The sequence below is a fragment of the Brassica napus genome, chromosome C5, assembly GCF_020379485.1.
Source record: "Brassica napus cultivar Da-Ae chromosome C5, Da-Ae, whole genome shotgun sequence".
NCBI classification, from domain to species: domain Eukaryota; kingdom Viridiplantae; phylum Streptophyta; class Magnoliopsida; order Brassicales; family Brassicaceae; genus Brassica; species Brassica napus.
Genome location: NC_063448.1, coordinates 44137028 through 44163180, shown reverse-complemented (window position 1 = coordinate 44163180; position 26153 = coordinate 44137028). Strand labels below are relative to the sequence as shown.

The window sequence follows — 26153 nt, the reverse complement described above, 5'->3', positions numbered from 1 at the left end:
GTCTTGACTCTGTTAGAAAACATATATATATATATATATATTCCAAAAAATTGCAATTAGAAAACAAGTTGATTATTATCCAAAATACCAAATTTCTAGAAGTGACTTAGACTCAAAAGGAGAGACCATTCGGTGGAGAGCCACCAGTCTCAAGCAGGAAACTCCTGCTACAATGCGACCTTGAAGTAGTACTAGAGGAAGAAGCCAACCCTGAGTCACCACCACCTCTCAGTGACCTCCCTTTGTGCTCTTCAACCGCCATTGCAAGCTCCATATGCAACGGATCACAGCTCTCACACAACAGCCTCAAGACTTGCTTGATCGATGGCCTTGCTACGCCTTCTTTCTCAGTGCACCATCTCACAACCGCCACTACTGTCTCCAGCTGTTCACCGTCTATGCAGTCTTTGATTCTCGGATCCACCAGATCCACCCGTCTTGATTCTGACACAAGTAAAGGCTGAGACATTTCCACCAGGTTCCTACCTTGGTCGACAGCGGTTCTGCCTGTTATGATCTCTAGCAACACCACTCCGTAGCTGTACACGTCGCTCTTCTCTGTCAGTTCTTGTGTTACAACATACTCTGGATCTACATAGCCTGAAACAACTCACAGATTTCAAACTGTTTTAGTCTTTTCTATTGATCTTTTGCTCAGCTTTCAAGACAAGAATAGGTGATGTTCCTTTGGAATCCAGACCTGGAGTTCCACGGATATCAGTATTAATAGGTTCAAAACAAACGGAGCCATCTCTGGAAGCATGTGCAAGCCCAAAATCTGCAAGCTGCATGGTAAAAATCAATTTCCTTATTCGGTGAAAGTATTAGACAAGTCACTGAGCATGATAAGTGATGAGACACACCTTAGCAGCAAAGTTGTCGTCGAGTAATATGTTGCTTGACTTAATGTCTCTGTGACAGAGAGGTGGATCACAGTAGAGATGAAGGTACTCCTGAAGAAACAGTAATAAGAACCATATAGAATTTGATGAGAGATGTGGATGAAGGCTTTGGAAATTTACCAGAGCATTAACCACATCGATTGCGATTTTCATCCTTGTTGCCCAACTAAGTGGAGGTTTCTCTGTAGCTACACAGAAGTGAAGAACAAAGGTTCAAGATTCTGAAGCAAAAGTCAATAACATTAGCACAAGAAAATCTGAAAATCACGAGCATACAATGTAGATGATCCGTCAAGCTCCCATTTGCCATATACTCGTAGACAAGGAACCTGGAAACTCTCGGGTTAGATGAGCAGAGGAGAAAGAAAAGGAAGCAAAAGTGTAATAATAAACAGTCCACCTCTCGTTCTTTTTAGTACAAAAGCCTTTCAAAGCAACTAGATGGCGGTGGTGCAGCCTGGCGAGAAGCTCAATCTCTCTGCAAAACTCATCATCCGCTTGTTCAGAGCTCCTGTTCATCCTTTTCACAGCTGCAACCAACCCATTACTGAACTCACCTCTATGAACAGTCCCAAAGCCCCCACTGCCAATCACACTGCTGAACTCTTTAGTTGCTTTCCTTATCTCCCTGTAGCTAAACTTCCTAAAAGCCAACGAACTACCTGCAAAGAAAAAACAAACCACATGTTTGTTTCCTTAAACGTGCTCTAAACACCTCACTAGAAGAACTTCACACACCTTCATGAATCATCATCACTTTAGGGAGGGAAGAAGGAAGCGTCTTCGTTGGATTATGATCCTTGCCCTCGGAGTCATCATCATCAAGCTCCCGTTTCTTTCTCTGGATAAGAACTATCAGAACAGCGAGCATCATAACAGAAAACACTGTAACAGCGATCCCAATAGCCGGAACCACCGTCAAGTGATAACCATGGTGACTTCTTCTTGGAGACAAGACAATATCATCATTGCCACTTGGACTATCAGCAAACTCTGGACTTGGAGAAGCTTCTGGACTCAACGGAAACTCTGAGCAGCAGACATCAAAGAACTCAGAAAAAAAAAAAGTCTACACTGTATGAAACTGGGTATATCTCTACCTGGAGTGGTGGTAAGCTCAGACACATTAAAGAAGCAGCTAGCAAGCTCAAGAGCTGAAGTAGTATCAACACGGCTAGCTAAAGCAGCGTAGGTCGCATCCCTACAAGTACTCATCTTAATGTTATTCCCTCTATCCACCAAACTACGAATGTAAGTGATACCAGAGTTCAAGCAGCTCTTGCAACGAAACGGTAGTTCGCAGTTTCTTGAAACATCTCCAAACTTTGGGGACCGGAGCATCTGCGTCACGGTGGTGAGACCCTCGCAGTCGTAGCTGACGAGGATCTTGGTGCCTAGTCCGCAGAAGAGGGTCGCGTTAGTTGGGATTCCGTAGAGCTCCATGGTTCTTGAGATGGTGGTGATGCAGATGGAGGTCAAGTCTGGTGCCACTCCAAGATCTGCCGTGTGGTTAGCGTAGCGGGAGACGGATACGGCGACGAAGGCGTTCATGTAGCGGCAGCATTTGGCTCTGTCGGCGTTGGTGGAGCAGACGGAGGCGACGAGAGTGAAGTTGGATGAGGTTAAGTCCAGTGGACATTCTGTAAGGAACTCACAAAGGTTAAAACTTTTTTCCAAGAAAATCAAGATTAGGAATAGTAGTTATCTCTCCAGTCCTAATCGACCATTATAATGCTAATCAAGTATCAAACCTGCTTCTGTTGGTAAAGGCAGTTGATGGATTCCAAGAACTGAGATGAATGTGAGCAAGAGAGCTTGCTTGTGAAGCACCATGGGGGAAGAACAGAGATTGAAGGATAGATACTTTATGAAAGAGAGGTCAATGGCAAGAGTCGCCTGAGAGAATGACAGTTGAAGGCTTTAGTGACAATGAGACTGAGAGAGAGTCCAGATTTGCCTATTTTTCTTGTTTCTTATTACGAAAACGACGAAACAACGAGAGATACCCCCTAATTTACCATTCTCTTATGTTTTTATCCGCAAAGTTCCTTCAATTGCTTAAAACACACCCCATGAATAATTGAATATATGCTTTCTTCTAACTTCTACTTATCGAATATATTGAGATTTGAGAACTTTTTATGTGTGACGCTTATAAGACCAGCATTGTTTTTCTACTTTTCTTTGTAAAAACTAAACTTTATCTACATGATAAATACTCCCCTTTTTTTCTTGCTACCTTTATATATGCATATAGCATAATTAAACATAATGATTGCAATTGTTTGTTGTTTTGTAGCTTTTTTCCTACTCTTCCAAGTGGCTATAATGTCTTCGCTTGATTTTGGTTTCACAAAATCTCATATCATCACATTCACACACTGTACAACGATAATTTGTTAGTTAGAAACCATAGTTTTTGTTAATCCTAAGACATATAACAACTTCTCTGAAACAAATAAGGCAATAAGTAACTATCTCCTAGAAGAATCTCCAGTGCTTCATATATCTATTATTATAAAGAAGTATTCTCTCCCTCCTGATTAATACACGTCAGCAGCCACGTCATAAAATCGACTCTTATCAGCGCGACACCTGTCCCTTTCACCAAAACTCTGCGTTTTATTATTTTCGATTGGTTTTATGGGCTTTCTTAAGAGATTAGCTTAAGCCCACATCTTTCCCTTTCTAATTCAATACACCGTAGACGAAACATCGGAGAATAGCCGCCGATGAATGAATTCTTTTGATGCTAACCTGCAATGAAGATCCAACTGTTTGCTGGATCCGAATAATTCTCCATCAAGAACAATTAGGAGCCACCGTCATTGTTTAGTCCATTCGAATTCTTTTACCCAAGGATGAATTTCAGCACCATTACAGTAACCGATTGGGTTCAAGCATCTTCAATAACACTCAAATTAACTCCAAATTCACACATCACACGATCTCTCATTCAATGAATCTACGCATTCATTCCTTTGTGTGATTCTGCTACTATAAATATGTAAGATTTCTTTCTAAAATTTCATTGATTCATTGGCGAGAGAGAAGCTTCTCTCAAGTGTTCTATGGCTGCTCGGATCGAAAAGCTCTTGAGAGATGTTGATGGTCTGTATTGGATTGGAGCTCATTGGTATATAATACTATTCAGTGCGTCAAGTGTAGCCGCCAAAGTCCTGAACCTGTTCATACCACCGCCATAGAATCTCAGATTCGGCGGGAGTGGTTGTGATCGGAAGCGTGATTGGTGCTGGTAGAGCTACGGTGAGCTCCAATTGATTGAAAGGGGTTTGTAGATATAATATCAGAGTTGAAAGAACAATTGAATTCGATAGTTGCAATCACTTTTAATGCTTTAGGTACACCCCAAAGAGATGCTCCTCCGGTTCAGCTTTCACCTAAGTACCCTGATCCACCAGCTTCTGCTCCTAGAACTACGGCTACCCGATGATCCTACTGCCGCTTTTCCCGAGCAACCTAAGAAGCTCAGAGCCGATTTTGTCAAGGCTGCTAAACAGGTTACTCTCCTTCTTTCTTCAGATTTAGTTAAGATTATGTGAAATACATGTCATTTTTATTCTGCTGTTTTGAGTCTTTGGCGTGGTACTTTGTTTTGTTGAAGTTTGATGCTTTGGTTGCTTCCCTTCCGTTATCAGACGGAGGTGAAGAATCTCAGTTGAGAAGAGTCGCTGAATTCTAGATAATATAAGTCTCACTCACTGATATTTTATGTTCGGTAAATCATCTTCTGTTCCCTTCTCTACCATTTTTCTTCAGGTGGAAAATGATGTTACTGGCCAAGAGCTCCAAAAATAATTTGAGGTTGCAGGTAAAATTTTCCTGGCCGATCTTTAGTTTTTTCTTTGGTTGCTACTACCCCACACTAGGACTAAGATGTTGTTTAACCATTGCAAGGAGATCTCTTTAGTGGTTAAAGCTCTGAGATAGGTGATGAATCTAATCTCTACGCATAGAGCTTCACTCGCTGTGGCACAAGTAATGGATGAAACTTTCTCTTTTTGATGATGAAATATTGTATCATCTTGGATTGTGCTTTGGTATGAAGATTAGTGATTGTTAATGGGATCCAACTATTGCTGGGTTGGGAGATTATCACAAATGAGATCATGATGTGAAAAAAATATTTGGGATCTTTAAGGCTTAGTCATGTAAATATATTTATGGTATCTTCATAAAGAAATAGCAATTTTGACGGACACACAATAGCAAGCTTTTCTTCTTTCATAACTGATATAAAACGTAATATATAGAACTTAAAAGCACTGCAATGATGTATATATCCTTAAACTCACGGTGTTAATTCTCGAGGTATTAAGGCAAACCGTTCACGACCAAAACGGTAGGCCCGAGGGCAACTCAAGAGCAGGATCTACACAAGCTAAGGAAACGAGTTTCTGAAACATCTAACCAAAGAGACATATTTCGTCCCTGAAAACCAGCTTCTCAAAAATCTGAGTTTATACTACAGGCACTATTATTATAAAGAAGTGTTCTCTCCCTCCTGATTGATACACGTCATCAGCCACGTCATAAAGTCGACTCCTATCAGCGCAACACCTGTCCCTTTCACCAAAACTCTGCGTTTTATTAGTTTCGATTGGCTTTATGGGCTTTCTTAAGAGATTAGCTTAAGCCCACATCTTTCCCTTTCTAATTCAATACACTGTAGACGAAACATCGGAGAATAGCCGCCAATGAATGAATTCTTTTGATGCTAACCTGCAATGAAGATCCAACTGTTTGCTAGGTCCGAATAATTCTCCATCAATAACAATTAGGAGCCACCGTCATTGTTTAGTCCATTCGAATTTTTTTACCCAAGGATGAATTTCAGCACCATTACAGTAACCGATTGGGTTCAAGCATCTTCAATAACACTCAAATTAACTCCAAATTCACACATCACACGATCTCTCATTCAATGAATCTACGCATTCATTCCTTTGTGTGATTCTGCTACTATAAATATGTAAGATTTCTTTCTAAAATTTCATCGATTCATTGGCGAGAGAGAAGCTTCTCTCAAGTGTTCTATGGCTGCTCGGATCGAAAAGCTCTTGAGAGATGTTGATGGTCTGTATTGGATTAGAGCTCATTGGTATATAATACTATTCAGTGCGTCAAGTGTACCCGCCAAAGTCCTGAACCTGTTCATACCACCGCCATAGAATCTCAGATTCGGCGGGAGTGGTTGTGATCGGAAGCGTGATTGGTGCTGGTGGAGCTACGGTGAGCTCCAATTGATTGAAAGGGGTTTGTAGATATAATATCAGAGTTGAAAGAACAATTGAATTCGATAGTTGCAATCACTTTTAATGCTTTAGGTACACCCCAAAGAGATGCTCCTCCGGTTCAGCTTTCACCTAAGTACCCTGATCCACCACCTTCTGCTCCTACAACTACGGCTACCCGATGATCCTACCGCCGCTTTTCCCGAGCAACCTAAGAAGCTCAGAGCCGATTTTGTCAAGGCTGCTAAACAGGTTACTCTCCTTCTTTCTTCAGATTTAGTTAAGATTATGTGAAATACATGTCATTTTTATTCTGCTGTTTTGAGTCCTTGGCGTGGTACTTTGTTTTATTGAAGTTTAATGCTTTGGTTGCTTCCCTTCCGTTATCAGACGGAGGTGAAGAATCTCAGTTGAGAAGAGTCGCTGAATTCCAGATAATATAAGTCTCACTCACTGATATTTTATGTTCGGTAAATCATCTTCTGTTCCCTTCTCTACCATTTTTCTTCAGGTGGAAAATGATGTTACTGGCCAAGAGCTCCAAAAACAATTTGAGGTTGCAGGTAAAATTTTCCTGGCCGATCTTTAGTTTTTTCTTTGGTTGCTACTACCCCACACTAGGACTAAGATGTTGTTTAACCATTGCAAGGAGATCTCTTTAGTGGTTAAAGCTGTGAGATAGGTGATGAATCTGATCTCTACGCATAGAGCTTCACTCGTTGTGGCACAAGTAATGGATGAAACTTTCTTTTTTTGATGATGAAATATTGTATCATCTTGGATTGTGCTTTGGTATGAAGATTAGTGATTGTTAATGGGATCCAACTATTGATGGGTTGGGAGATTATCACAAATGAGATCATGATGTGAAAAAAATATTTGGGATCTTTAAGGCTTAGTCATGTAAATATATTTATGGTACCTTCATAAAGAAATAGCAATTTTGACGGACACACAATATCAAGCTTTTCTTCTTTCATAACTGATATAAAACGTAATATATAGAACTTAAAAGCACTGCAATGATGTATATATCCTTAAACTCACGGTGTTAATTCTCGAGGTATTAAGGCAAACCGTTCACGACCAACACGGTAGGCCCGAGGGCAACTCAAGAGCAGGATCTACACAAGCTAAGGAAACGAGTTTCTGAAACATCTAACCAAAGAAACATATTACTTCGTCCCTGAAAGCCAGCTTCTCAAAAATTTGAGTTTATACTACAGGCACAAGAACTCTGGGAAGCAAAAACTCAAAATAAACCGAAATTTAAAAATTTTAATATGTTTTAATCAATAAAATTAAATTATAACCAAGATTTTTGAAAAAAAAATAAACCAATATATATATGAAATATTAAAGAAAATTTTAAATCTACTTACTAAAGTGTACGTTAGAATATCTTATAAAGCATTTAGGCTGTCATCACCATTAGCAACTATATATCGAAAAGCTATACCAAACTTCAATACATTCTGTTATGTTTAAAATTACGTAAATAAATTACGTAAAAATGTCAAATAAAGTATATAGATAATGATTCTGAAAACATACAAAATATGAATGGTTAAATTAGAATGGTTTAGGTTTGTACATAAAGCTGAAAGATCTTATAGATTGCTTCCGCTGTGTGTTTACGGTTATGTGGATTTTGGTTTAAACTACATGCCTAATTAAAATTTAAATATAAATTAAAACTATTCTAAAATTAGTTTTAAAAAGAAAAATTATTATAAAAATTATTTAGAAAAATAGGCTTATAGCTTTTTCTGGTTATGACTAAAAAAACCTCTAGATGAACATGCTAGATTAGCTAAAAACAATTCTTAGAGATATACACTCATAATCACATATAAAATACATATACATATACCACCGTCAAACTTACAAATTTAACAAATATTTAAATAAAATATATAAAATACTACACATATAATCTCATAGAAATATGAAATAAGAATGTAAATCTCTAAAAAAATACAAACGAAATAGATGGTAAATAGTAAAATTTATAAATATATTTAACAGAGAATAAAAATTTATATATATATATAAATATAAACAAATATCAAAAGTAAAAAAAAAAAATATTTTTCCACTTTTACCACCATCAAACTTAAAACTTATACATACAATTTAATAAAATATATATAACACTACAAAAAAATAAATGCACGCAAAAACGAAGATGAGAATGTATTTTCACTCGAAAACACACAACCTAGATGGATGCTAAAAATTATAATAGCAGTTTCATAATACATATTTGACAGCAACAAGTAAACACTCAAATCTATACGTAAAAGATATAAAATCTAAAATGTTAAACCAAACGCTCGTAGCTTGGTGGTAAAGGAGGTACAGCTGTACTGCCCGACACCCGGATTCGAGCCTTGGCCACAACGGATTTAACATCTTTTCCGTTGGGGCGCTGGACCTCTTTCGGGGGATAGTTGGGAATGTGGTTGCCCAGATACCAGAGTTATAAAAAAAAAAAATCTAAAATGTTAACCAAAACAAATACTGTATAATTTTTCTGAACCGACAACATTCTTAAAAACTCACGGTTTTTTTTTTAAATAAAAATAATCTGACCACTGCATCTCTATTTCAACAGAAACGATTTTTCTGAATATGCACAAATAAATCATATTGCGATCACAACACATACATTTCTACTAGAGCAGTCTTTCACGCAATCACTTTTTTCCGGACAAAATTCTTTACAACCATAAGAATTCATCCACTCATTATATGCAAATGATAACCAAACAAACAAATAATAATTGCTTTCAACAAAAACATTTACTCAAATAACAAGTACCTCATATTCTGCGTTCAGCGCTGACCGGCTACTAGATAATTAATACCAAATAGAAAATAGAAAATAGTGAATATTAATACCTCATATTTTGGATTATTCTTATTAATTTTGTGTTCACTATAAAATAGAAAATAGTGAATGTTAATGTTATTTTTATCTTAAAACAAAATATATTTATTAAAAATAACAATATAATTTCAAAATTTTATTTATTATTTGTTTATTAATAATATTGCTTTCAGTTTAGAATAAATATTTATAAAAGTAAAATATATTTTTATATAAAACAGTTTTTCTATATGTTTCCGCCCGTAGAGCGGACCTACCCTAGTCTGTATATATATATATGTCTGCTTTAATAAATTCAACTAGATTCTGATCCGCGTTAAAACGCAGAATTATTGTGTTTATAAAATTGTATTAGAAGTGTTTTTACAGTTTCATTAAGTTCAAATTTGATTTCAATATAGAATGTGTGGCTTGTAGTTCGGTTACTTATTTTTTAGTAAATCTTATTCGTTTCAAAAAATCTGTGTCAAAAACAAAATTTAAACATCTCATACTCAAAATTTTAAATATTTTAAAACGACATCTAACCTTATATGCTATCAATAGAATGATTTGTTAGGATTTCTTTTTGATTAGTCATTAATAGGGGAAAAACAAAGAGCACCACATAACATAAATATTGAACATAGTTTGCGGCTCTTACAATTTTTATTAAAAATATATGGATTATATGTTAGGGTTTGAAATAACATGTGATGTGATGATAATCTATTAATTACATATATGATAGACATAATATTATTCATTACAATATAGAAAATTCATAATTAACCAATCTGGTTTAGTTGCTCTAATTATTTAACAATTTATATGTACCAACAAATGGACAATGGCTTAGTTAAACCAATTCATTATAGCACCGGTTATTAATTACCATCACATACATTAAAATCTTGATAAATGAAACGTTTGAATATGTTTTAGCATTGGGAAATGTAAAGAGACATAATAAAATGATTTCACATAGACTATATTGTATTGTGTACGACGTATTTAGAGATAGATATTTTGTATGTTGAAATTAAATATCATTTGGTAAAAATATTGGTAATGTATATTGATTCCTGAATAATTGGTAAAAAAAATGAATTAGTGTAACATATATATGTTTTAGATTTATGTATTTAATATCCAAGATATTATTAATGGAAAAGTGTATAGGTCCAAATTAAAATGATAGCTTTTTATCAGTAGATGAAAATATGATTCTAAATTAATAGATTAGATTATACTACTATATATACTTTGTGGATGCAATAGCTACGTAAGACAACGTAAAATGGTTATATGAATTCAACACCCTAACTTACATTTTTTCACAATCCACATCATCTTCTCTTTCTTCCACATATTAATTTAACACATATACAAATTTTATGTTTACAATGGTTTTGAGTAAAACAATTCAACACCGTAATTTATGTTCTTATTTATATAACTTAATAGCCACATATTAATTCAAAAATTGATTGTAATTAAAGTAAATAATTAAAAATGACATACTTAAATATATTTTATTTTATTTATATTTATATTATTTTCTATTTTTAGAAAATAATATTTTTAAAAACAAATATACAATGACGTAATTGAATTCAGAAAATTAATATTAATAAAAAATAGAAATTATAAGAAAATTTGACATTTTTATTCTATATCTAAATGAAATGAAACTAATCTCTATTTATAGATATTTAAAAATGTTAAATTTTGGTATAATTTTTATTTTTTAAATAAAGTGTTTTACTATAAATTAATTAAGTTTAAATTATTGGGTAAAAATAAAAGAAAACAAAAACTAGATAGCTAATAATAATAGAAGATGTGTAAGGGTGGAGCCCAATTTATTTGGATTCAACTAGTTGAAAAAATTCAACACTTGTCAATCCACGTATGATTTTTTTCAATTCAACACATACCTTACATTGGTTTAAGTTGTTGAATAATTTATTCAACAGGCCCATTGCTGATAGTCTATGGACACACAGATTTTCCGAGATCCTCTTTTTTGTACTCCCTCGGTTCCATAATATATAATGTTTTGTTTAAAATCGTGAGAATTAAAAAACTTACATTTTAGAAACTAATATTATTAATAATATAAATTTAGAATAACTTAGCCAATCATAAATAATGTAATAAAATATTTTTGGTCAACCAATTTTCAATAAAATTAAAATATTTTTAAAATATCAAAATGTCTTATATTATAGAACATTAAATTTTTTAAGAACATTTTACATTGTGGAAGAGAAGGAGTATATACTGTATACTAGTAGTATCCATACTCTGAATCCATGTAAACTATGTTGTAGCGGGCGGATCTTCGAAGACGTCAGTTCAAACTTATCTTGATCAGATGAAGATACTGCCACCTTCTAGTTTATAATTAATTCTCTTATGCTCTTCATCATCAAACACCTCTAAAATGTTAACATGCGGGACACCTGTATATGTCATTACAAGATAATGATTAATATGAAAGTATATATTATTAAAAAAATTCAGATATCATGTCGTATAATATTTTTTTTTTGGTTAAACATGTCGTATAATATTGTTATCCCTCATGTAACTTTTATAAGATTAATAAAGCACTTTAAAAATGTAGCTAGCATGCTATTTATAACTAGATATTTTGTTATACGATGATGATAGCGGCCACATATATTTTTCCCTTTTTTGGGTGAAATATATTATTTCAAAAAACAACAAAAGAAGAATTTCTTATAGCAAAATGGAATATAAAAAGCATGAAGCCATCAATACAAAACGAGAAACCAAAAGAAGCATCTTCTCCTCTGGTAGCTAGTTATTAATATCACCATTGTCTCCGAGATACCCGCAACTTCTTACCTTCTTTCTCAAGAAAAAAGATAAATTTAGACTTAAAGTTTCTATTTTCTTATTTGTTGGCTGGTGTATGCAAATGCAGATAACCAGTTGAAAGTCTTTTGTATTTTACAAAGTAGTTTCTTCTTCCCAAAATCCTTGGGGGGTTAAATTCTTTTTCTCTTTTCAAAAGTTTATGGGATTTTGTAGCAAGAAAGAAGACAATGTTTCAAAGTCTCACCTTCTTTCTAACAGTTCTTCTCATTCCATGTTTTCTCATCTTTAACCCTTCGTCTGCCCTCAAGGTAAGGAAAATCGTAACAAAGTGTAATCTCAAACTCATCAAGAATGTATCACAAATTGTTGATCTTTGTGTGATTGGTAGGAAGGAGAAACATGCATCGTGACCAAGAATTGTGATCAGGGACTACACTGCGAATCGTGTCTCTCAAGCGATAATTTTCGACCTAGATGCTCCCGAATGCAAACCGTTAACCCCACCTCTAAGGTTTGTTCTTTTTTTTTTGTGTTTCCTCTCTTTTCGTTTGAACATTTAGATGATATATATATTTGATTAATCGATTGTTGATGTTTATATGTGATAAAGGTGAAAGGGTTGCCTTACAACAAATACACGTGGTTGACAACACACAATTCATTTGCTCGAATAGGTGCAAGATCAGGCACAGGCTCTATGATTCTTGCTCCTTCCAACCAACAAGATTCAATCACAAGCCAACTTATTGTAAATATTCATAAACTCATTTCAAATATTTCATTCTTTCCTTCAAAGAAAAGAAGTGTACTTCATTCTTTTGATAAACCCATTTTAGAAGTTTATTTCTGTAAATTTGATTATATCTTTTACTTTATTCTGTGGGTTTCCAGAATGGTGTTAGAGGGTTTATGCTTGACATGTACGACTTCCAAAACGATATATGGCTTTGCCATTCTTATGGTGGAAACTGCTTCAACTATACAGCGTTTGTAAGTTCCATTGATTCACACATAAGTCGATTGGTTCCAATTCAAAAATGTTTCTAATATGGTCTTTGGTTCGTATATAGCAACCGGCGCTTAACATTCTACACGAGTTTCAAGTGTTTCTAGACAAGAACAAGGATGTGGTTGTGACACTTATCCTCGAGGACTACGTGAAATCTCCCAATGGTTTAGGCAGAGTGTTTGATGCATCCGGGTTACGAAACTTCATGTTTCCGGTAACAAGTATGCCTAAGAACGGAGAAGATTGGCCTACCATCGATGAAATGATAACTAAGAACCAACGGATGCTGGTTTTTACGTCAAATCCTCAAAAAGAAGCTACCGAAGGATTCGCATTTTTATGGAAATACATGGTAGAGAATCAATGTGAGTCCATCTCTATACAGTTTTTCCTAATATTGAAACATTATATTATCTTATCTTATATATTAAAACAGAAGTCACAACTTTAATTCATGTGTGATTTTTTTAAAAAATGAACCTAATGGACCTATTCATAGAAAGTCATGTTACATTTAATCTTTAATCTTATCATTTAAATTTTGGGTCTACCAGAAATTTTTATTGGGCTATCAATAATTGGATTTAAACAATAGATTATCCATTGGATTTATAGATAGTATAAATTTAATATATATAATTTAATATTGTAATACTATACCTCCATATGTTAAATATTTAAATATTTGTCGATGTTAACTTTTAAAATTATAAAGATTTTTTTTAGAATAACAAAAATCATATTATCTAACAATAATTAATATTTACTACCTTAAACCAATGAAAACAAATTTTAAACTATATAGTTTATTTTAAAAATTAAACAAAAACCAAATATTTAATTATTTACTCGATAATATAAATCTATGAAGCGAAAAGTTTAATTTTTTAAAAACTTTCTAAATTTGTGAAATGTTACAATATCTTTGAATATGAAAATAAAATAATATTTTACTAATCTTTATATATATAGTTACGATTTTAATAAAGAAATAATAATCCGAAAATATATATATATAGAAGAAAATACAAATACATGTGAAAGTTTGAAACAATCTATTCAAAAAAAAAATATACCGTAAACTTATTATTCTTTAAAAAATTGATAGACACATATATATTATAATATATGCCAATTTAAAATTGAAAACAAAATATTTATATAAAAATAAATGAAAACAAAAACATGTACGGTTGCGCGGGTCAAGCAAGATAGGATTCTCAACAGGATAAGTTTCATGGTCGAGATCTAGTTATTATTTAAAACTGATATGATGTTATGTTTTTAGATGGAAATGGAGGCATGAGGCCTGGAGTGTGTACCAATAGACCAGAGTCAGCTGCTATGGGAGATACATCGAGATCACTAGTTCTGGTAAACTATTTTCCAGATACTGCGGATTTGATCGGATCTTGTAAACAGAACTCTGCTCCTCTTCTTGAGGCCATACAAAAATGTCAAGAAGCCTCTGGACAACGCTGGCCTAACTTCATTGCCGTTGATTTCTACAAGGTATGTAAGATAATGTGATTAGAGTTTGGTAAGATTTGATCCGGTTTAAATAATGTTAATATGTATGTGTGTGGTTTAGAGGAGCGATGGTGGAGGAGCTCCAAAAGCAGTTGATGTTGCTAACGGCCGCTCACTTTGCGGCTGTGACGATATATCCGCTTGTAAGGTTAGTAGTCTATGGTTCGTTTTTTGGAATGACTAGAAGGTTTTAAGTCCAAAATATCTTATAGGACTAGATCTATGCCATGTTAAATTAACTTTCTTTAGCGAGCAAATCCTTCATAACAGAAATCAAACTTATGACTAAGGCCGGATTCCGAGAATTTGGGAGCCACAAACATTTTTTAAAAATCTTTTATAATTTTTAAAAAATATAATTTGGAACCTGTTTTTATGTAAAAAATCTATAAAAAATTGGAGACTCTTTACGACATGTTAGATCTTTATTAGATGATCCAACAGTTTTATCCACTAGATAAACCCTTTGTTGGTAAATATGAAAATGGTAAATATGAAAATATTAATGATTTATAAGAGCATCCCAATGAGATACGCTCGGTTGGATCTTCTAATTTTTAGAAACCGAAAATTTACTACTGATATTTATATATACATACATATATATGTGTATTAAGAAATTTTTGATGAGAACCCGTTGGGGGTGCACTAAGGTTTTAGCATGTGATCTTCACGTTAATATCACTATATGGATTTTGTATGTTATAGAAGATGTTAACGTTTTTGTGTGCGCAGGAGAATATGCCGTATGGGACGTGTGAGAAACGTGAAGAAGAGCCGACGAAACTGGATTCAAAACTCATGATGATTGCGAAACTTACAGCCGATGCTACCAAACCGACCCAACTTGGGCTTTCTGTGTTTGTTGTAACCTTTGTCTCACTTCTCTCATTTTTTAGACATTGATGGTTACTTTATACCAACTAATATATGTTCCGGGTTTCGGTTCACAAAGAACCAAACCCGATTAAACTCGGTACGATCAAGACAAAACTTATTTTACTTATAATGACCCATACACACATTGCATTTATTCAGCAAATCACACTTGCAATATAAAAATAAACATGAATATCCATAAATACGTAAAAACAATTTGGTTTTGTCTAGAGATTCCGAATCCGGTTCGGATTAAGAGCACGGTAAGATACTGGTGGCGAAGCCTGACCGTCTAACTCTTCTTGGTCCGGTTTAATCCGGTGCGGAGCCTTATCACAAGGCATGTAAAAGAAAGACTTGGACTTAGGACACTTCTGTTTTCGCATGAAGAATTTAGCGCACTCCCATGGCGTTCTCTGATAAGGAAGGTCTAGAATACAGTTCATGCGAACGTCTAAAATCTTCTTCTTGATAAGTTCTCTACATTTTGGACCAACCTGCGTGAAGTAATTGAACGAGAGCGAAATGTTCTTGAGAGCTGAGAGCTCGCATACGATCTCCGGTATGGTACCGTAGAACTTGTTTCTAGCCAAGTTGAGCTGTTCCATCTTGTCTAGGCATCCGAAAGAGTATGGAATCGGACCGGTTAGCAGGTTAAACTCGACGTCAAAAACCGTAGCTTGGTTAAGCTTCCCGATTTGGTATGGTAAGCAACCGGTTAACTTGTTATTTAAGAACAGGACTTCTTGTAGGGACTTGATGTCACCTATGCTTTCGGGAATAGGACCCGTGAATCTGCATCACGTCACATGAAAGTCCAACGAACCCCTTTAGATAATTAATTTATATAGACCTAACACCTAACCTACTACTAAAACCAAAACAGAGTAATTAATGTTTTAATGAAGAATGTCTAATTAAATTTCTAACGACTAAACACATATTTTTGAAGCACTTTTAGATTTCATTCAATGAAACTAAATAAATTGTGGAGCTTTTGTGACCTGTTGTTAGCGAATGTGAGGTAAAGAGCAGTGATGGATCCGAGATTCTCGGGGAGTCTCTGAACAAGATTGTTGTGGTTGATGAACAAGACGTCTACGTCAAGATTGAAAACCTGAGGAGGCACAGAACCGGAGAAAGAGTTGAATCTAAGATCGAGGAACGTGAGGTTGGTTGCTTTTAAGACAGAGCTTGGAAACTCTCCGGAGAGCTTGTTGTTGCTGAGATCAAGCTCGAATAAGTACTTCAAGTTGCTGACTTCGGGAACAGCGCCCACGAAGTTGTTGCTGTTTGCGTGGAAGATTGTGACTTCTTCTAACTTGTTGAGGAAGTTATCTAGCCGGAGTTTCTTGCCTCCCAAGTTAAACTGGTTGAACTGGATGCTCGCGAGTGCGAGATCGTTTGTTCCCGGGAACTTTGCGCACTCGAGTCCTATGTATTTGTCCTCGGCGCAAATGTCGGTGCCTACCCATGTTTTGAGTATCTTCTTTGGATCATTTTCGACTAGGTTTTGGAACTTCTTGATGACTGGATACACTTTCTCTATTAATGGACTAGAGAATTGTTGCGGAGGTGGCGGTGGAGGAGGAGGAGGACAGTCTTCTGGCTCCGGAGGCGGCGGTGGAGGACAGTCTTCTGGCTCCGGAGACGGCGCAGGAGAATATTCATTGGAGCTTTCACCGCCGCCGATGATGATTTCAAGGGCGTTTCTGTCGGTGGTGAGGTTGTTTCTTGTGGCTAGAATTGAAAGAAAGTGAAGAGACAGAAACAAGAAAATGAAAGAAGAGGAATGGTTATAATTTGGGGCCATTGGTGAAAAGTTGATGCTAGCTTTGAGGATTGGCTTAGAGAAAGATTAATTATATAGAAAGAGTGTGAGCAAAAGTGAAGCTGTGAAGCAATGCAGATGTATTATTCTTGTTGGCAGGCTTTAGAGCATATAATTAGTAAAATCTAAAAATGAATTATTCGTTAGAATGAAAAAATATTAATGTAATTAAATGTCCATATTGTAATGCCAAAGGGTGGTTGCATACATGTGTAGCTTCGTTGGTATTATCATTTTTCTTCCGTCAACGGCTGTTCCAAGTGATTGTCGTACTAATAATTAAAAGTGACATATATTCTTTAGTATGTTAGTGGCAAATAAGATAAGTAATTAATATGTGCAGAAACTAAATTATCCACGTTAGGTGATTAAAATTATAAACGTTAGGTTGAATCGAGCAGAACCAGTAACCAAAGTGATTTTAAAATGATGTCGATCGGTTAAACCTGAATAACCAAAGCAAAACCGAAAACTTTGGTTTGGTTGTTTCGGTAGTCCGTTAAATTCACTTTTCATATCTTTTCTTTTTAATATATGCGTATATTTATGTAATAATTTATATTTTGGAAATTCTATACATTTAATTTGTAATTTTATTTTATTATTAATAGAAATCTATTGTAAACAGAGCTTTTATTTGAGATAAGAACAAAGATGAATCGTTCTTCCAAAAAGTTAATGGAGCCACGACCGGCCTTGACTGATCATCTTCCCTCTGACTTCTTCTTGTTAGCAAGAAAACTATAGATGAAACGTTCGCTGAAGCATCATTGCCTCATTGTCTTTTTGTTTGTTGAGTTCGTCGTACTCGTACGTAGTGAATAAAAAGAAAGAAGGAAGAGAGAAGAAAACTACAAGAAAAAAACATGGCGTACTGGTGGTGGTGGTGGAGGGAACCGAGCATTTATGAAATGGCTGAAGCAGGGTATACGTTGCTGTACGTCGGTGATATTGAGCCGACCGTGACAGATTCTGTTCTGTTCGATGCGTTTTCCCAGGCAAGTCAAGTGAGTTCTGCTCGTGTTTGCGGATATTCGATCACCAATAGATCTAGCTATGGCTACGTTGGCTTTCACCATTCTCGTGATGGTAACTTTTGATTTTTGTTTTTACTGTTTAGATTAGATTAAATTAGGGTTGTGCTTGGTAATGACATTTTGCTTTAGGCTTTTAATATTGTAGAAATTTTAGTGACTAAATTAAAATCAGTTTTTTTAGCACAAAAGAAAACAGGTTTTATAGGTTGTGATTGGTGATATAGCTTTAAAAGCTTTGAACACTTAAAAAAATCTTATCTCTTGGTTTTAATGAGTTTTATATTCATATTTTAGCTTATTATGATCATTCTAAGTTGTATTTAGATGTCCATTTGCATGCATTAGGGGTTGGATGCACAATTTGGAAGTTTGGTACGAAATTCAAGGGTTAAATAGTACATTTTAGAAGTTTTGCGTCCACTGTGATGTTAACAAGAGAACAGGGACCAATGCTGCAAATTCAGAATACTCGTTTGGATGAAATTGTACATTCAAAAGTGCAGAGGTCAATTCGAGAGGATCTATCTGATTATTCAAGAGTTTTGGGGTCATTTCGTGAAAGCTGAAAATAGAAGGGCCATATGTGAAAAAATCTTAGATCTGGCCATGGTTGATCCTCGAGCTTCTTCTGCGACGAAGCATGACGTCCACGACGGTGCTGACCATGACGGGTTCAGAGCAAGACGGCGAGGATGAGCACCGGTGAGAGCTAACGACGGCAATTGAGCTCGGAATTGGTCTTGGCATAACTGAGAGAAGTTGCAGATTCGAGCTGAGATGGCCTGACTTGAGAATCCGTGGTGGAGCAGAGCGGCGGAGATGGAGACTTGACGCCGTGGACGAAGCTTGGTCGCGGTTGAGCTTCGCAGCGGTGAGGGCTGAGAGTATGACGGAGATGCCCGAGCTCGGCCTTGATTGAAGATCGTTCCTGAGCTCGAGGTTCATCAATGGCGGTTGAGAAAGGTTGGCCGTGACTGAAGCTTGACTCCGGAGATGAAGAACTCGCCGTGAAAGCTTGGTCGCGGTGAAGCTACGAGATGGTGAGGAAGAAGACGACTTGGTGGTGTTACGGTTCACATCGAGAAACCACGAAGGAGATGGAGACACCGCTCGGGAACTCAGTGGGCTCGGACGCGAGTTCAAAGGAGCGAGGTGCTGTGGTCGCTATATCTCGGTCGCACCTTGGAGCGGACCTGCAACGCGGGAAGAAGAAGCCGCGCGCACTTGATGTCAATATCAGAGCGGCTTAGTGAAACGGGATGCATAACCCGCTCGGGAGAAGACAAATACAAAAAATCAATTGGTTGACCGGTTATCTCCGGTTTGACCCGGTTTATTTCAACTGAACCAGGACGAATTTGAACCTCTTATAAATAGTTTTAGCCTCCAAAAATCCTAATTTTTCTCATTTTCTCTTAAGATTTTGTCTAAACTTGTAAAAACTTGAATCTTTTGATAATCTAAGGAAGTACTTCATTTTATATTTATGTTTTTCTTGCTCATTAACATGATTAGCATTGATCCTTACATGGGTTTAAGGTTTCTCATGGAGATTAGTGAGTAGTGACCTTGTGATTCATGGATTAGATAGATTAGGGTGATTAAGTGGATATTTAGGATGTTTATTGCTTGATTAACAATGCTCTATGCTTGCTAAGTGTTCTTAATGCTAGATTAGACTTGATCACTTTCATCTAGACTTTAAGCTATTTTACGTCCGGAAGGTGTTTGTTAAAATGCTTGAATGAACTTAGCATTGTCTTTTACATATTTGGCCAACGGCAGTTGATGTCCAAGATGTTTAAGTGGTTAGTAGACTTGTGATTTATGCATGCTTGAATGTGTTAGCCAACGGGAGTTGATGTTTGATGCATGACTAGCATAGAGATTATTATCACGGGAGTTGATTAATCTATTTGAATGAGATCTAGACCTATAGACTTGTTGATTGTTTTGTTTGAACATCCTAGATTGAACTTTGATCACCTTATATCAATTATTTTTGCCCATGGATCCATCCTTAGCATTTGATTGAATTCTTGCACTTATTTCTTGATTGGATTTGAGATCACCTTGTTTATATATCTAACCTTGTTTATATATCTAGGATCTTAGCTTGTTACAAATCATCCATCTTTTTGTTTGCTTAGATTAGGAAAGTTTGTGTATTCTTGGTGTTATAGATCACTAGTTCATTGTGGATTCGATCCTAAAATGCTACAATAACATACCATTCGATTGTGGTATTATTGGCACATTAGATTAATTGGTGTGTGCTTAAACGCGTAATCAGTTACCTAAGCAAGTTTTATTGATCTAAAATCTTGAAAACACGTAAAGCCAGTTTTTCTTCTTTTTGTTCACTAAACTATTGATTTCCCTTTTTTTCTAACAGAAAAAACATTCGGTAATATATGACGTTAATTTCAAGACTTTAGGATCTTTTTTAAAGCCTTCAAAGTTTTTTTAGCTACAACTAGGGTCGGCCCGTCCTACGGGCGGGACATACTTTACTTCTGATTTAGGTTATTATTTTTTGTATGATTTTGTGGTTTGTATTTTAAGTTTGCATTTGCAAGCGATGTTTAATGATTTTTGTCTTCTAGAAAGTTTTAAGTAAGAAGGAATTATATGTGATAAGATATATTTTGCATGTTTACAATAGTTTTTTTTTAAATTAAAAAGTTGTGGCATTGATACGCTGTGTAGGCTTCAAATAGTTTTCATGTTGTTTCTTTTAACAAAAACTTAATCCCATATTCGGTGCGTTATTTGTGGTTTGTAATATTTTGGGTTCGGAAAAATTGGATTATGAATAATTCTTTTGTGTATGTTATAAGAGTAATTACTTTTCATGATGAAATCATAGTCTTTCAACATTTCAAATCGCGCGGGAGTTTGTTCAAATTTTAATTTAATTTTCTTTGCATTTTATTTGAATATATATATATATATAAGAATTGATTATAAAATAAGGTAGTATAGAAATTTGAAACCATTTTGTTACTTTTTGTATTAAATTTGAAATGTTAGAACTCATAGTTTGTTGTGGGTTTTATTATTTGAAATTATAGATTTAATGATATGAGTTAGAAATTAACTAATTGTTCATTTTGATCATTTAGGTTTTACGTAAACCATCTTTTTGGTTTAGTTCAAAATTATTTTTATCGGGCCAACTAAGTTTGTAGTTTGCAATCTTGGTTTAATATACATACAATTTTTTTTAAAATTTTTTTGACCAATTAATTAAACATGTTATTTTTCATATACAATTTGATGGCCGTATAATGTATATAACTATATTGTATTTTTTATGTTAAGATTTGAAAGTAGGATTACAATTACTTTGATGTTTTTAGGTGTGTATGTTAGGCAGTAGATGGTTTATTAGTTTTTAGATTATGTACGTTATGCAGGGGTGGTTGTGTATTGTTTTAAGAGTTCGGACCATATAGAATACTACTATATATAGTTTTGGTGAGGTTTCTGTGGGTTTCTTGGTTGAATGTTATTAGTTATGCGTATACATATTGGTTGGTTAAATTAGGATTTCGTTATGCTGGGCTTGGAAGTACGTGGTTTGTGGGTCTAATGAGTAATGAGTATCATTTTTTCGTCCAAAAATCCATGGTCTTCGTTTGTTACTTTACATGTACAATAATCAATATAAGATATTTTGATTTTTAGTTTCCATCTAATAATTTTAATTTTTGTTCAGCTTGAAATAATATTGGCTTTCATTATTTATATTTTGTTAATTTTATCAGAAATCATATGATTCATCTTTTACCATATAAAAGATTGTCATGTATATGTAATTGTTTTACATTTAAATAAATTGGTTCTACATGTATTATGATAATAAGCACAATGAAATTTCTGTAACACACAAATTATGAATTAATTTTTGTTTAAACTTATCAGAGCTTTCTCGGTAACGTATGTGAACAGTTACCGTCTAATTTTATTTTGATTTTTTAATTATTTTCCGACAAACTTAGTTAATTGTTATATTAGATATATAAAAATTAAGTCATAAATGTATTTCATATTTGATTTATTCATTAAACGATCTTTTTCTTTAACTTATTTTATTTTCTTTTCCATTTCCTTTCTTACTCTTCTCCTGCGATCCTCTTTCTTCAATTTCTCCAAGTCTTTCCTTAACTTATTCAAATCTTTCGATCTTTCCTTGATTTCTTTTTTTTTTCTTCGTCAATCATTTATTATTTCCTTACAAATCCAGTATAGATCCAATGGAAAATAAATAGAAAGCGACGAACGATTAAATGATACGGTGAGTTTTGGTGAGAGAGACATGTGTCGATACCATAGAGCTTGAATTTGTGACCTGGAATCCTAGGTGGCGTTCTCAGGAGTGAAATAACTCTACTTTATATATAAGGATATATCACCAATCACAACCTAGGTTTTAGTCAGAGTAGTGCGTTCTCGAGGATACCATTTCTATGTTTCTACTTCTGATTTTCTTCTTTGGTCGACCGGTTGATAGCACAAAGAGCACTAGAGATGATCATGAACGGCACTGGTATTAATGGAAAAGAGATTAGAGCTATTTATCATGTCCATGATCCAAGTTTTCTTCGAAAGCGCGGGGTTGGTTGTATATTTATAAAGGTATAAACTGAAATGTGAAACTCCAAAGAATAAAATCTTTTGTTTCTTGATCTCCAATCTGAAATTGTTTACAGAATCTTGAAGAGTCCATCGACCACAAAGCACTCTACGACACATTTCGGAGTTTTGGAGCCATTCTAAGATTCAAATTGGCTACTAATAATGACACTGGTCGTTCAAAAGGCTTTGGCTTTGTGCAGTATGAAAACGAAGAATCAGCTCTCAAAGCCATTGGTTATTTGAACGGAATGCTTCTTAACGATGAGAAAATATATGTAGGACCTTTTCTTCAGAGAGATTCTCCATACGATAAGGGGTTCTTCACTGATATTTACGTCAAGAATTTCTCCAAGTCATTGGCTGATGAAGAGCTTGAGAAGATTTTTGGAGAGTTTGGACCGACGACGAACTGTCTGATCATAAGGAAAGGTGAAGTTCGTCAAGGAAAGTCTAAAGGCTATGGTTTTGTTAGTTTTGAAAATCCAGAGGATGCTGAGAAAGCTGTTGAGGCTTTAAACGGGAAGAAGTTTGAGGACAAGGAGTGGTTGGTCACGAAATCGAAAATGACGTATAAGAATGGATATAATTTGAAGCGAGGTTTGAAATATTCCATCAACATATCTCAGGGTTTGAACTACTTGTGTGTTAAGAAGCTGCATAAAAGTGTAACTGATGAAATTCTCAAAGACTATTTCTCTCCCTATGGAACTATAATATCATGCAAGGTTTGTTTGTACATTTATAGAAAATCTCGAGGATATTCTAGGTATAACACGTGTGGATGTGGATAGGTCATGCAAGACTCTAGTGGAGTGAGTAGAGGATCAGGCATTGTTGCGTTTTCGAAACCTGAGGAAGCTTCTAAAGCTGTAAGTTTCTAGAAACAATGTATCACTTTACTTGGAACAGAGAAACTAATATAAGTGGTATTTTTTCCATGTATTCAGATGGAGGAAATTAATTGGAAAATGAAGATAAGGAAACAAGTATACGTGGATTTAGCTATATCACTTGCAAATGCAACTCCCGAACAGCAGAGAACCGTACGTGAATGTTTTGTTTGCCTTTATAGTTTTTTTTTTTTTTTTTTTGGTTTGCCTTTATAGTTATATCCTTGTCTCTCTCTTTCTTTTTGTTGTGTTCTTTTTCTAAGAAGTGAAATGATTTGTACAGATGTTAGGTGAGAGTCTTTACCCTATGGTGGAACAACTTGAGCCAGAGTCAGCAGCAAAGATTGCAGGAATGCTTCTTGAAATGGACCAAACCAAAGTTCTTCACTTGCTTGAATCCTTCGTGGCTCTCGAATCCAAAGTCGCAGAGGCAACTGAGATCCTGAGGACTGTAAAAGAGCAGCAGCAACAACAACATAGAGGTGGGTCTGAATCTGCGAGTGGCTCAAAATCCTCTCTAAGCACTGACTCAAAACCCTCTCAAGCTCAAATTTTATATGCCCAAAGCCCAAGTCACTAGCGCGTGTGAACAGTCGACTATCGATTGGTGAGAGGTCAGTCGTGTTGCTGACCAACAGATTTGATTCCTTCGAATGATGTGGTTTCAGGAACAACTCTGAATATCTTTTTTTTTTAAGTCTCAATATCTGTGGTTGATAATGCTAATCTCCTTAAATCATTTGTAACATAGTAGCAAACATTGAATTCTATAATGAAAATACTACATTTTTCTCACAAAAGTTTGCGAGTGTGTGTATAAACTATACATACCAAAGAAACAAAACAAGACATTTTTTTGCAACCTAAGTTTCAATGGTATGATATATATTTGCTAACTTGGTGCTATAATATTTAACTAAATAATTTAACATATATGCATGTTACATTTAATCTAGACAATATGTTGATAAATATCTTTCATATATCAAATTAGGTTTTAAAAAAATTACTAAAAGCATAAAGATTAATGATTTTTATATAAAAGCAGATAATGTTGCCAAATCTCTTTCTATATTAGATTTTTTTTTATAAAAAAAACTACTAATAAGTAGTAAAGACTAGGATATGTATGAAGTTTGAGAAACGTCAGTGTCCTTATGGTGATAACTGTCACTATGCTCATGGCCAAGCAGGTATGTTCTTGCTTGTCCTATGTATTGATACTACCTTTAAACTATACTTGTGTATTGTGTGTGTGATGATCTTTTGTTTCTGATTTTGGTTTGTTGATTAAAAAACTGCAGAGTTGCTTAACTGTGCTGGGAGAGTTGATATGGAGAAGCTGTGAGCGCAGTAGCGCGGGTGAGTAAACAAACGGTAATACTATTCACAAACGACAGATTTGAAATGAAACCTACTGCACAATCTAAAACTAACTGGACTTATCATGAATTTCCAACATAAAATCAGTTGGTGGTTAGTTCCATTTAACTCGTTCACTCATGGTAAACACAGATGGTTCAGAGATTTATAATTCTAAAAAATAATATACTGATTTAAAAGTTATATAATCATACATATTAACAACTTAAAATATTAAGATAACTGTTCTTCATCAGGATCGATCCTGACATAAAGCTTGATATTAGTACTTGGATGCCTGAATATTTTGCTTTCTTATAGTTAATAAATAAAATGCATGCCTGCGATTAGGTTCAACCGATGCAAATAATGCAGAGCAAATCCATTTGAAAACTATATAACAAGTCTTTATACCAAGTACCTACAAAAGATCATTGTGGCTTCTTCCCCAACAACAAGACAACTAAGAAATATATATCATTTTAACGGCTTAAAGTGTATTTAATATTTTGGTTATATCTTCATTAGTTTTATAATCATAGCTTTATTCTTTTCATAGACATCACAAAATTATATGCCCCCCCAAAATTTAATATTTTCGTAACGTCTCCTTTACTATATTCCCCACTTCTCCGTTCCATTTTGTGAACTTTTGTGATATTATATTTTCTTTTCCTTTTCAACACGACATGATGGGTAATTAAAGAATGGTAGTGGTAGTAAAAACTGTCGGTGGAGACTGGGGAGCATTTGGAATCCTATGGCCCTCCAAGAAAATCAAAAAGAAAGAAAATAATACTTGTCTTGCTAGTGACATGGTGATTGTCTAACCATGATTAACTTATAATATATTTTTCACAGAAATAATTAAATTAGGTAGAATCCATGTTAGAAAACTCGCTAGGCGTTACGCGTGCGGTCGGGTAGCGCCTAGCGCCGAATCAATTAAGCGGGGATTATACGGGAATTAATCGGAGAGTAGTTTTAGGGTTTTTAAATATGTTTTAAGGATATATATTAGATATGCGCATATATACAGTTGTTATTATTTAGTCCAGTGGAAACTGGCTTTTGTTTACCACTGCTGGCCCAAGG

General features: G+C 34.8%; 4 protein-coding genes across 5 annotated transcripts; 2 read left to right on the top strand and 2 right to left on the bottom strand.

The window, feature by feature from the left end:
- Nucleotides 1-10: 10 nt before the first annotated feature.
- Nucleotides 11-3043, bottom strand: LOC106428377 (probable receptor-like protein kinase At1g49730). Of its 2 annotated transcripts, none has more exons than XM_022700178.2 (9): nt 2654-3036; nt 2003-2542; nt 1641-1931; nt 1303-1564; nt 1179-1231; nt 1023-1090; nt 864-953; nt 701-785; nt 11-600 (listed from the first exon to the last, which is right to left on the bottom strand). In XM_022700178.2, the coding sequence occupies exons 1-9, from the start codon at nt 2733-2735 to the stop codon at nt 113-115; spliced, it is 1959 nt and encodes a 652-aa protein (XP_022555899.1). In that variant the 5' UTR covers nt 2736-3036; the 3' UTR covers nt 11-112. The 2 variants fall into 2 exon arrangements, with proteins under 2 accessions (XP_022555899.1, XP_022555900.1); XM_022700179.2 differs by having other exon boundaries at nt 359-600; nt 701-778; nt 2654-3043.
- Nucleotides 3044-11965: 8922 nt separating this feature from the next.
- LOC106418297 (PI-PLC X domain-containing protein At5g67130) lies at nt 11966-15427 on the top strand. The gene is made up of 8 exons (XM_013858968.3): nt 11966-12187; nt 12268-12390; nt 12490-12627; nt 12771-12869; nt 12950-13253; nt 14177-14400; nt 14480-14566; nt 15154-15427. Exons 1-8 carry the CDS (start codon nt 12107-12109, stop codon nt 15322-15324), a joined length of 1227 nt encoding a protein of 408 aa, XP_013714422.1. The 5' UTR covers nt 11966-12106; the 3' UTR covers nt 15325-15427.
- On the bottom strand, nt 15401-17225 carry BNAC05G33510D (uncharacterized protein At4g06744). Its single transcript, XM_013858967.3, has 2 exons — nt 16302-17225; nt 15401-16092 (listed from the first exon to the last, which is right to left on the bottom strand). Exons 1-2 carry the CDS (start codon nt 17108-17110, stop codon nt 15525-15527), a joined length of 1377 nt encoding a protein of 458 aa, XP_013714421.1. The 5' UTR covers nt 17111-17225; the 3' UTR covers nt 15401-15524.
- A 5473-nt stretch (nt 17226-22698) lies between these two features.
- LOC106417220 (polyadenylate-binding protein 8) lies at nt 22699-24276 on the top strand. Its single transcript, XM_048757522.1, has 5 exons — nt 22699-22785; nt 22881-23531; nt 23598-23675; nt 23754-23849; nt 23980-24276. Exons 1-5 carry the CDS (start codon nt 22699-22701, stop codon nt 24274-24276), a joined length of 1209 nt encoding a protein of 402 aa, XP_048613479.1.
- Nucleotides 24277-26153: the final 1877 nt, after the last annotated feature.